Here is a 12,116-nt window from a genome sequence, read left to right on the forward strand (position 1 = left end):
AGGCCCCGGGTTAGGCCCCGGTTTAGGGCCTGGTTTAGGCCCCGGTTTAGGCCCCAGTTTAGGCCCCGGGTTAGGCCCCGGGTTAGGCCCCGGTTTAGGGCCTGGTTTAGGCCCCGGTTTAGGCCCCAGTTTAGGCCCCGGGTTAGGCCCCAGTTTAGGGTCTAGGTTCTATGTGTGGAAGTTCTAGGGCGGCAGTGTAGTGTAATGGGTAAGGAGCTGGCCTTGTAACTTAGAGGCCACAGGTTTGATTCCTGGGTGGGGGCACAGCCGTTGTACCCTTGAGCAAGGTACATGGCCTGCATTGCTTTAGTATATATATATCCAGCTGTATAAATGGATACAATGTAGAAGTTGTGTAGGTTGCTCTGGATAAGTCTGCTAAATGCCTGTAATGTAATGTAATGTAATGTAATGTAATGTAATGTCCTAAGCCACAGCCTCCTTCTTTCAGCTGGAAGGATGCTGTGGCTGAGAGGGCTGCAGACAGACACCAGCTGAATAAACTGCAGATCCCTCCGTGTGTGTGTGTGTGTGTGTGTGTGTGTGTGTGTGTGTGTGTTTTCCTGGAAGGGCTTTTCCTGCTACGCTGAATGATGTAATGCACTGTAGCACAGTTCCCTGTCACATGTCAGGAGAAGTCATGCTCTTTTTCTTTCTTTCAAACAGGGTGCAGTTGCTCTTTGGTTGGCTTATTGTTTGTTTATTTATGTTATTTTGACTTTGAAATGGGACACAGACCTAATTTGGCTCTGATTGGCTGCTTGGCGTGGAGAGGGAAATAATGAAACAGAGTATATTGAGTTGGGAGGAATAAAATTCTGTTTTGGCTGCCCTGTGAACTTTTGTGGAAAAGTGAAATGAAAAAATAGAAGAAGGAAGCAGAGCATGGTCAGCTGGAGTGTGGGAATAAACAGTAATGATTTAGGGTGGGGGGGGGGGGGGTTGGGGTTACTGAGTTGATCCAGGGTCCTGGCTGGAACATCAGAGCAGGCCTGGAAGAGGAACAGGGGGATTTCCTCTGTCCCCCCCTCCCGTCCCAAAATCTTAATGCCTGTGATGTCATTCACTTGGACGCAAGCGCCACTGTTGACGTGGCGACGAGCCCGGTCCTGAGCCCGTGATTGGTCCTGCTGCAGCTGGTCCTCTCTCGGGCCCAAGGCCCCGACCTTCGCGGTTCTGCCGCTGAGTGAGAGGCGGACGGACCTCAGGAGTGGATCGGCTCGGTTTCGCATAGTTTGGGCTTCCATCTGACAGGGTAAATAAAGAGGCTGGTTAATTAGCCCCAGGCTGCGCTGGGGCACCAGTGATAAATACCAGATACAGTAAGATACAGTAATGGCATCATGTCAGGCTACCGTACCACGTATCTGAGCTTTTGTTGGACTCAGAACGACGGACACCTGTCAGTCACTCTGTGTTCTGCGTAGACACGCCGAATGTCATCCTTATCCTGTGGCAGAACCTGTCAGCCCTTTCTCCGTGTTGTCATTCCAGCTGTGGAAACCAGCATGCTTCCAAAAACTCCTTTAAAAAAAAACGCTTTCCATTTGCTGTCTCTCCCTCCTGGCAGTTTTCACTAAGACCTTATTTGACTATTTGTACTTCCTGTAAAAAAAAAAAAAATTTTAAAAAGGGAAACTGTGCCCGGCTTTATCAGGGTCTCTACTTCCTGTGGTAACAGCACTGTGGCTCAATATTTCGTGTTGAGGAATGATTTTTCCCGCTGATTTGAGATTAGCTCTCTTTACAAGCTGACGTAAGCTGCTTTTTACATGCTAGTGAGTTATACTTTGACAGAGCTGTCATTTACATGTTTGTAAGCATGGTACTTTTATAAAGCTGTCATATACATGTTAATACAGGTTGTGCATTGAAAGAACTGTCATATGTTTGTAACATTTGTGCATTGAAACAGCTGTTGTGTACATAAATGTAAGGGCATTGAAAGAACTGTTTTTTAAAGACTGTCTCCTCCCCTCCATCTCTCTCTCTCCCTCTCTCTCTCTCTCTCTCTCAGGACCAGTGGTTCTGGCGGGTGCGGGACAACGCCGTAATGCCTGGCTACCCCATGCAGATAGCCTACTTCTGGAGGGGCCTGCCCCCCAAGATTGACGCCGTGTACGAGAACAGCGAGGGGAAATTTGTCTTCTTCAAAGGTACGGGGGGGTTGGGAGGTTGGGAGGTTGGGGGCTTGGGGGTTGTGGGGGTGTCCAACAACACCGCCGGAGGGATGATCACCAAGGTTACCGCTGTTTCCTGTTCCTCCTTCCTCCCTCGCTTCCTCGCATTGAGTTTGCTTCCTGTAGGTCCCGATGGAAGCTGACAGTGTTTTTCAAACCCTGAGTAATGGGCACACTTACAACTGACGCGTGAATGAATCAAGTCATTTAAACATCCTGTCACTAGCAGATCGATTCATCCGTGAAGTATAATTCATTAAATAATAACAAATACAGCATTGAAAGAACAATGCTGTGCCGAAGAAATGCAACGTAATGGTTTGGGATCCAAGAGGTTGCAGGTTTGAATCCCAGGTGGGGTACTGGCCGTTCCCTTGGGGAACCTTGCGTGTGGATGGGCCCATGACCTGCTGCTGAACCCTGCCATTGAGGATTGTGGTCAGCAGCCCCTGTAGGAGGGTAAATAACTGACCAAACTAGGAGCTCTTTAAGAGGCTCAGTCCTCAAGTCAAACCACGTCACACTGGGACGCTCAAATCTGCCCCTCTGCCGGTTTTCATTCTTCCGTCCTCTCATCAGGACCGATCTAAACCCAGGAGATAATTCTCTGGCCAATCAGTGACAGTAATCATCCAAATTAACTACCAGGTAGGAAAGAATACCAGCAGGTGCCTCTGGCCTCGAGGGCCAGATTGGAGTATCGCTCTTTTAGCGACTTGACTGACAGAAAAAAAACAGACAGGACTATGCTCTTTGTTTCCACAGCATGTCCTTGATTTGGAACAGAATTCTGGGAAGGGTTTTTACTTTCTGCGAGCTGCTTCCGACGCAGCCCGGCGGGGAGTCATGAGACTCTCAAAAGCTGGTCCAATCTCGTCAGCGACCGCACACCCAGAACACCATTTCACACCAATTCATTTTATTTCCATTAGTCCCCAGCCTGCTGTTCAAAGATGTATGACCAGATGAGATCTCTGAATGAGGGAAAAAAAGAAGGTTTTTTCATTTACTTCCTTTTTTTTTTTTAGAAAGTGACAAGAGACTCTGTGAACCCCGTGGGGTGGAGTTACAATAAGCTGTCAATCACGCCCATTAACCAATGGGAATGACTTTCCTCCCCGTAGCTGAATACCCTGATTGGTTGGTATCAGTAAGTTAATAACCCCAGTTGGGTTTGTGGAGAGTTACTCTCCCGTTACCATTCTAAACCCCGCCCACATGACCTTATTTGGCCTTCCTTTTGGGCGGGGCCAGAACTTGCAGAGACAATGTAGAACCTTCCATGTCACTCTCTTCAGGGGCAGGCTGGAGGGATTTTACCACTTCCTTTTTCCAGAGAATGTAGAAAGGATTTACTGAAGGGGGATTACCATAGGAAAGGAGGAGAATTATCACTGGCCTTGAGGCTGCTAACGTGCTAACGTGCTAACTGGACATTAGTCCGAGAGAGGTAATGTGTCTTCAGGTTTAGACTGTGTGTGTGTGTGTGTGTGTTTGTGTGTGTGTATGTGTGCATGTGTGTGTGCCTGTGTGTGTATGTTTGTGTGTGTGTGTTTGAGAAAGAGAGAGTGAGAGAGACAGAGACAGAAGAACATGACTCATCTGCCACAAACACATCAAGACGCAGACACACAGACACATATGCACTCAGACATTTATGAATGCTCTGTCTCTAAACAAATACACATACACTCAGACATTTATAAATGGTCTGTCTAAAAACAATCACACATGCACTCAGATGCATTTAAACCACTATAAACTGCCTTCGTTCTCAGCCACGCATTTATTTTTGATGAATTCCCTCTTAGTGCGAAAAGTGAGTGTTGGCGCTACAAATTGTAGCTTGTCTACTGAAAGGAAACAAGAGAAGAAGGAGCACATTATTAATTTATTGTTATGTGTGCCAGACGAGAGCATTAAACAACTTTGCTTAGATTTATGTTCATATCCTGTAATTTCTCAAGAGGTAAGAGCCTTCAACAAAATCCTGCTGCTCACGGTGGACTTATATCAGCATCACTGACTAATGAGCGAATGTAACTGTGAAACTGCAACCTGCTCATTGAGTCTGTGACAGGAAAAAAATCAGTATGCAGCCCCAAGAAGAGAGTCCACTGAGAAAGTGCACTTAGAGAGTGCACTGAGAGTGTGCACTGTAGGTCTCTCTCATTTCAGTCATGCCCAGTTATAACTAACAATCTGTCAAACCTGCAACCTCTGGAGTTATAAATCCAGTCCCCTAATATATAGTACTATTCCGCCACCCCAGGATCTGTTTCTGCTGGCTGAAATTTGACAGTGTAATGATAATGATGATGATGATGATGATGATGATGATGATGATGATGATGATGACGATGATAATAATAATAATAATGATATTTTATTTTGTGTTTTTCTTACATGATGTTCCCACTTTTACACCTGCACATTACCACAGTATAAAAGAATGTGGAATCTTGTGGGTGAAAGGCATTTAGAGTGAGGACCTGCTGACAAACAGGAGAAAGAACTGTTAATAATTATTCGCACACTGTTTCGTTTAATGAACTGTGACGTAATGCGATGCCTGAGTGTGTTTCTGCTTTGAAGTCTGTTTGTGTGTGTGTGTGTGTATATTTATGTGGGTTTGTGTGAGTGTGTGTGTGAGAGAGGGAGCATGTGGGTGTGTGTTTGTGTGTGTGTGTGTGTGTGGGTTTTTGGTGTGTGTGTGTGTGTATGTGTGTGCGTGTGTGTACATGTTTGTGTAAGTGTGGGTTTTTGTGAGTTTGTTTGTATGTGTGAGAGAGAAAGTATGTGGGTGTGTGTTTGTGTGTGAGTATGTGTTTGTATGAGTGTGTGTGGGGGTTTTTGTGAGTTTGTTTGTTTGAGAGAGAGAGAGAGAGAGAGAGAGAGAGAGAGCACATGAGTGTGTGAGTATGTGTTTGTGTAGGTGTGTGTGTGTGTGTGTGTGTGAGAGTATGTGTTTGTGTAGGTGTGTGTGTGTGTGAGTGTATGTTTTCTGGTGTGAGTGGGCACAGCTGGGTCTGACAAACCTTCCCAGCTGCACCGATCGCCGCCTTCGCGCCGTGACAGTAATCCCGCGTTTACCCGCCGCTTGGACCGAGCTGCGCGTATCCGAGCTGTGGCGTGATCCGTGATCCAACACCAAACAGATCAATGCTCCCCCGCCACGTATTCCTTTTATTCTAATGCACGTCGGAGCCAAGGGCTCCGTGTTCATAACGGAAAACCCGTGAATCTGCGACGATGAACCAACACTCCCATAGGTTTTTTTTTTGTTTGTTGATGTAATACTTCATTTTAAACGCCGACAAACACAGCAAAGAGACAGAGGTGAGCAAATATACGAAGCTGAGCCCAGTGATTTCGTTTCTGTCGTACGGCTCAGTGGCGGACCCTGGTCCTGGTGTCCCGCGGGTGTGTATGAGTTCCTCTCTAACCCAGCACTTCCTGGTGTCCCGCGGGTGTGAATGAGTTCCTCTCTAACCCAGCACTTCCTGGTGTCCCGCGGGTGTGAATGAGTTCCTCTCTAACCCAGCACTCCCTGGTGTCCCGCGGGTGTGAATGAGTTCCTCTCTAACCCAGCACTTCAGCCAATTAAAGCAGTTGGCTGACTCGCCTGGGAACAATTTCACCTCTGCGGCTGGCTGCTGATTGGGAGAACACAAGAAGCCAACGGACACTTTGGCTCTCCTGGTCTACAGTCAAACGCCCTGAAGTAGATTTTTTTTTTTCTAGCTTCAGCTTGCGTGCAAACTTGTAATGTATGATCAATTATATATATTGTGTGCACATGTGTATTTGTCGTCTGGAATTCTGGTTTTGACCTTGACATTCCTTCCCCTTAGTAGCCCTGTCCAACCCCCCACATCCCTACCACCCCACCCCCTCCTACTCCCTACTCCCCTGTCCCCACCAATTGGTTCTGTGAGAGAAATAACACAAGCTAACCTCTTTCAAAACTTAGACACCCCCGGTCACCCTTGCTCTTGTTTCTGAACGGCTGGATCTGCTAGGGCTCCACAGAGCTTGATGTTCGTAAGAGAGGAGAGATTAAAATAGAAGTGCGTGATTGAAAAGCCAGGGCTACGCAGGGATGCTAAGTACTCACGTCTGACAGACAAAAACGTTCGGCACAAAGACCTGAGTTGAACGTTCTCACGGAACAGCCTTGCTTTAATTGCATTGACTCTCCGTGACCTGAACTGCGCGATCTCAACAAATTACCACTGACGTGAACAGAGTGCAGGCGGTCAAAACATAAATGAAATTTATGCACTTGTGTTAACCAGGAGGAAATTGCATCGCTCTGCTTCTTCTTACCAATTTTACAGGTAATCGGCTGTCATACAAAAACGAAAAATGAATATACGTCTCACCCTGTGAACGTCAAGGAAACTTTGGGAGTTGAGCAGGCGCTAAACTTCACTAGAACTTCTCTAGAATAAGACAGGAAGTGCTCTTGAGAAGAAAAAAAAAAACACAAGAATGGCCGGCTGTCATTTGCCCGGTCAGATTGGCAGATGCCTGGCACAGCTCAACCAATCAAATCCATGGACTGTGCAAAAAAGACTCCGGGCGTGGCTGCTTGAGGCTCTTCTTGTCTCTGTTGCTAGGGAAGCTGTTCTGAGTGTCCCAGGGTCTGGCTCGTTTGGCTGATCCCGCTGTTCTCTCTGTTGCTAGAGAGCTGGTTCTGACTGTTTCCGGGGTCTGGCTCATTCGGCTGATCCTGCCATTGTCTCTGTTGCTAGGGAACTGATTCTGAGTGTTCCTGGGTTTGGCTGGTTTGGCTGATCCTGCTGTTCTCTCTGTTGCCAGGGAACCGGTTCTGGGTGTTCAAGGACACCACGCTGCAGCCCGCGTACCCCCAGGACATCTCCATGTTCGGCAGCGGCATGCCCACGCACAGCATTGAGACAGCCGTCTGGTGGGAGGACGTGGCCAAAACGTACTTCTTCAAGGGAGACAGGTCTGTGGAGCCAACTCGTCAGATCATTCCTGCACCATCTTAACTCTCTGTTCTCTAAACCACCAACTCATTACGTTCTCTACACTGCCGACTCATTCCTGTACCATCTTAACTCTCTGTTCTCTAAACCACCAACTCATTACGTTCTCTACACTGCCGACTCATTCCTGTACCATCTTAACTCTCTGTTCTCTGAACCACCAACTCATTACGTTCTCTACACTGCCGACTAATTCCTGTACCATCTTAACTCTCTGTTCTCTAAACCACCAACTCATTACGTTCTCTACACTGCCGACTCATTCCCGTACCGTCTTGACTCTCTGTTCTCTGACCCGTCGACTCATTCGTTCATTTCTGAGTAAAGCACGGATCAGCTCTGTTTTTCTTCAGTCCGTGTTCCAGAATTGGGAGGGTTCTGGGTTTTACTCAGCGCAGTTATCCAACTAACTCAGTAATCCTGCTTTGTGAAACAGGGCCCAGGATGGTGATCATAATCTCACTGTTGTGTGTTATGTATAACGATCTCACTTTCCCTTCTGAAGTTGTGGGTCTTGACCGTACTACCCTCCCAATTCTCTGTGGTCGGTTTCAGGTACTGGCGTTACAATGAGGAGATGAGGACCATGGACCCGGGCTACCCCAGACCCATCTCCGTGTGGAAGGGCGTCCCTGAGTCGCCCCAGGGGGCCTTCGTGGACAAAGCCAACGGTACGGATCCCCGATTGTTATGTCTGAGAATTTTGATTAATTAAAGCAGCTCTCTCACCTCACCTGGGTCCCTTTTTTCCCCCTGATTCTAACCGATTCAAGGAGTAGGCTTTTTGGAATGTCATTTGTTTTTTTTTTGTTTTTTTTTTTTAAAGTCAGTGTTCTGGAACTCCTCTGCTTTCAGTCACCAGTAGCGATTGTTACATCGGCATTAGAATGTTCGGGTGGGAACGTTCCAGTCGCGTATTTGTGACCTCACACAGCAAAGGGTTTAAGGTGAAACAGAAACACCATGCTGGCCTGTGCCTCACTGGCTGGTGGCTGGTCAGAGATGGAGGGTAGAGGAGCGGGTGAGACACAGCAGAAGGAGAAGCATGTTGAATGAGTCGGGTCGCTGGCGGCCATCTCTATGTCCTCTCCTGTTCCTCTCTCCCCGCGCTCCAGGGTTCACCTACTTCTACAAGGGGAAGGAGTACTGGAAGTTCAGCAACCAGAAGCTGAGGGTGGAGCCGGGCTACCCCAGGTCCATCCTGAGGGACTTCATGGGCTGCGACGACACGCTGGACCCGGAGCGCGACCGGGACCGGGACCGGGACAGGGATCGGGACCGGGACCGACGGCCCCCGCAGGAGGACGTGGACATCGTCATCAAGCTGGACAACACGGCGGGAACGGTGAAGGCCGTGGCCATCGTCATCCCCTGCGTCCTGGCCCTCTGCCTGCTGGTGCTCCTCTACACCGTCTTTCAGTTCAAGAGGAAAGGCACGCCCAGACACATACTGTACTGCAAGCGATCCATGCAGGAGTGGGTGTGAGGTCCCTTAAACCCCGCCCACCGACCCCGCCCCCACCCCCATGTCCTCCAGGGCCTCCATGTTGAATTTGCAGACTACAGCCCTTACTGACCTCCCTTTGCCCACTTTTTTGTGGGGGGGCACATTTAGGGGTGGGTGGGTGGTTGATGTGGGCCTAGACCCCACCCACACACCCACCCCTGAAATTGGAGGGAGGGGCATCGGCCCTCCCCCCATCTACCCCACTCAGTACAGCTCAGTGCATCCATGAACCAGAGAGGAAGGGCTTTCAGCTCGGATACTTCCCATGGCGCACTGCTTTGTTGTTCTCTTCCTAATTCACATCAGGTCTTTCTTTGCTGATAAAAAGGACGTCCAGTACATCTCAGTCTTAAGCCTTTCTGCACGCTCCGAAAAAAAAGAAAATTATCAACAAAAAAAAAAAACACAAAACGCCCGAGTTGAACTTGCCTACAATTTGGCGAGTCATCAGCTTCCTACTTTATCTCGTCTTTGAAATTATTTATTTTTACGGACAATTTATGACGATATTTTTTTTATTTTTTATTTTGCTTTAAAGCATTTTACTCCGGAAGAAGAAGAAAAAAAAACCCCCAAGCCAAATAAATAAACTCTGTCCAAAGAGGATCACCATTTTTCGGAATTTTTTAATCATTCTTTTTTTCATTTTCCTTTTCTCTCCACTCTGAGTCTGTTTGTCCTTGATTAGGAGTGGGAAACTGACTGTTGTGGCAGTCTGTCTTAAAACAGGGGCCAAAACTGCAATATTTTTAACCGCCTTAATTACAGATCATCTTTTTCATGCTTTTTATTTTTTTTTATTTTTATTTTTTTGCATTGTTTTTGTTTGTTCGTTGAAAGACCTGGTGGGTCCGTCGCCATGGCGTCTCTTGTTTTGATTGACAGCCTTTGGCGGTTTGTGGCCGCGTGCCTGGGACCTCAGAGTCGGCCCGCCAGTCCCAGGGGAGGAAGGAGACCGGTCTAACCTGCACTTAAAGTGAAATATATCTGTCCAAGCAGCCAGGGAGAGCACCCAGCCGCTCTCCAGAGAAGCCACTAACTCAAGCGGGAGTGTCACTGCGTCCGCCTGATACGCTGCATTGGCTCCCTAAGCCAGACAGACAGAGCGAGGTCAAAGAGAACAACTACAAACAAATCCTTGATGATGACGATTCACCTTCCTCATCCTCCCTCTCTTTACCCTCCTCCCCCCCCCCCCCCCCCCAAAAAAAAAAAAATCATCACAGTTCACTTCCAAAAGGACCATTCTTTCAGACGTTTGTCTAGGGTTGTGCTTTAGTCATCCGTCAAACATTTTGTTTTATCGTTTTATATTTGTATTTGAGGGGTGGGATTTGGGTTAGTGTCCTTTAATGTTAAAGAGCCTCAGAATACCGTTCAGCTCCATTCTGAGGAAGGATCTTCCCTCTGGCGCCCTCTGTTGACCAGGAGTGTCATGGCAGTCTTATGTAGTACAAGGGCACGTTTTTTTTCCCACCCACCCATCATCTTGACCTTTCATTTGAGGGGAGAAAAAGTTAATGAAACAATACAGACAAAATAAACGAGAGAGAGAGAGAGAAAAAGGTTTTCCGTGGTAATAAGTTGTCAAGTCATTTTCCAGTAAGGTTCTTGTTTGCTTGAGCATGACTAGATCCATCACTGCTGCATTTCAAAACTTTTTTAACCACTTTTATTTTTCCTGGTACAACAAAATGAGTAATTATCAGACCTCAGCATTCAAGTGGTACAGCTCAGCTCAGCTCAGATATGGAAGCATGTGAGATGCTAGCAAAAGAGGTCACTCAACCTGGGACTCTGTGTCACTGTTGAATGGAAGGTATTGTTTGAATGTGTGTCTGTTTTATGCCAATTTCTTTTTTTCTTTTTTTATGTTGAGAGGGACACATGTGGACTTCTACTTCTACATGTAAGACTCAAGTTGGGACCCTTCTTTGGAAAAGTCCTATGAGAATTAATAAATTGATCAGTACATGATTAAAAAATGCCTTAAACTTTTTAAATTATTGCATCATCACTACACCCATTTTTTTTCTGAAAATATGAGGGAATCTACGAAGCTGTCCAGGGGAAATGGTTACATAGGCATCAAGTTTCTAAATGTCGACTCGCGTTTTATTTCAATGTGGCCAACACAAGATCAATCAAAACATGAGCGACAAGGGGAGCTGAGGGTCTGTTTGGTGCGTCTGTGTCGATTAAAAATGTCAGATGTCAGTGGAAAGGCAGGTCTGGAGGGAAATTAAAAATCTGTGGAGAAAGCAAAAAAAAGAAAGTTCTTTACACGGGTAGGACGTACTTAGCATGGATTCAGAGTGGACTTAATTGCTTAGGCACATACAGGACGTATTAGGCTGACATGCTAACACTCTTTGCTGCACCTCACCTAAAGAACTGAGGAGACGAACGCTTCTCGCTTTACTCCTACCACAACAAGTTCGGCGTCTTCTGTTGTCATATTCTACATGAGAAGTACAGCATTCTGGGAAAGCGGTTGTCTTGTGTGACTGGGCACGGCAAAAGCCAGTAGCGGTGGGTATTCTGTGGAAACGGGACAAACATTACGTTTACATTACATTCATTTGGCAGAAGCTTTTATCCACAGCGACGTACAATAAGTGCATACTGAAGGTCATTGGAACAATTGCAAAACACAGGTCCAATGAGGTACAATACTCATTTTGTACCTGTTATTCATGGCCATGAACACAGTAAGTCCAGTTCACACAGTAAACATTACTATCTGCCCTAACCTAAGCTAAGTCAGTCTAGGAGACATGACAAGCTACAACATCAAGACAATGATACAAAGCACAACATTGCTGGATGGAGGTACGTGCAACATGAAAGTGCTAGAGGAACAAACGGGCTTTTCGCGGAGGTGAAAGCACAGCAAGGCGAGCTCGAGCCGCCCTCTCCGTTTACTGTTCAGCCATTCCGGAGGTGTTCCTTAACCCCACCTCATGCTCCGGCTCTAGCCCCGGCCCTGACCGCAGCGGCTAACACACGTTTAATGGAAACTGCGCTGATGGCAACTTCCATTTGGCTCTGGAGAGAGGGTGTAGACGGCTTGATTAATGGTGTGCGGTGGGGGTGTGGGGGGGGGGGGGGTCTGTGCTATGGTCTGCTCACGCCACAAATCACAGAGGGAGGAAGACTTTCACAGCTCAGGAGTGGGTCGTTGAGAAGATAGTGAGAAGATTACACATTGTGCCTCCAGGAACACAGGTGCACACAGGGAGATTTCTATTCGCTCTTGCTTTCATAAGGTTCCATGTCAATGCTCAGAGAAGCCTCACCCTGTGATATGACCAAGGGGGGGGGGGGAGAGGGGGAGGGAGACGGTGACATGGAATCAAAGACTCCGACTGTTTGTGGTTAATGGTTCTTTGCAGATGAAAATGAATTCAGCAT

At 47.2% G+C, this 12,116-nt stretch overlaps 1 protein-coding gene across 2 annotated transcripts in view; it reads left to right on the plus strand.

Annotated features, from left to right (window-relative positions):
• Positions 1-10,257, plus strand: part of LOC118225469 (matrix metalloproteinase-16-like) — a 52,467-nt gene extending 42,210 nt beyond the window's left edge. Inside the window, exons 8-11 of one of the 2 annotated variants that reach the window (XM_035413922.1) lie at positions 2,018-2,156; positions 7,005-7,155; positions 7,751-7,866; positions 8,311-10,257. In XM_035413922.1, coding sequence (XP_035269813.1) covers positions 2,018-2,156; positions 7,005-7,155; positions 7,751-7,866; positions 8,311-8,681 — 777 coding nt within the window. In that variant the 3' untranslated portion in view covers positions 8,682-10,257. The remainder of the gene's footprint in view (positions 1-2,017; positions 2,157-7,004; positions 7,156-7,750; positions 7,867-8,310) is intronic. The other variant, XM_035413923.1, reaches the window with a different exon arrangement.
• Positions 10,258-12,116: the final 1,859 nt, after the last annotated feature.

The sequence above is a fragment of the Anguilla anguilla genome, chromosome 4 (assembly GCF_013347855.1).
Source record: "Anguilla anguilla isolate fAngAng1 chromosome 4, fAngAng1.pri, whole genome shotgun sequence".
NCBI classification, from domain to species: Eukaryota; Metazoa; Chordata; class Actinopteri; order Anguilliformes; family Anguillidae; genus Anguilla; species Anguilla anguilla.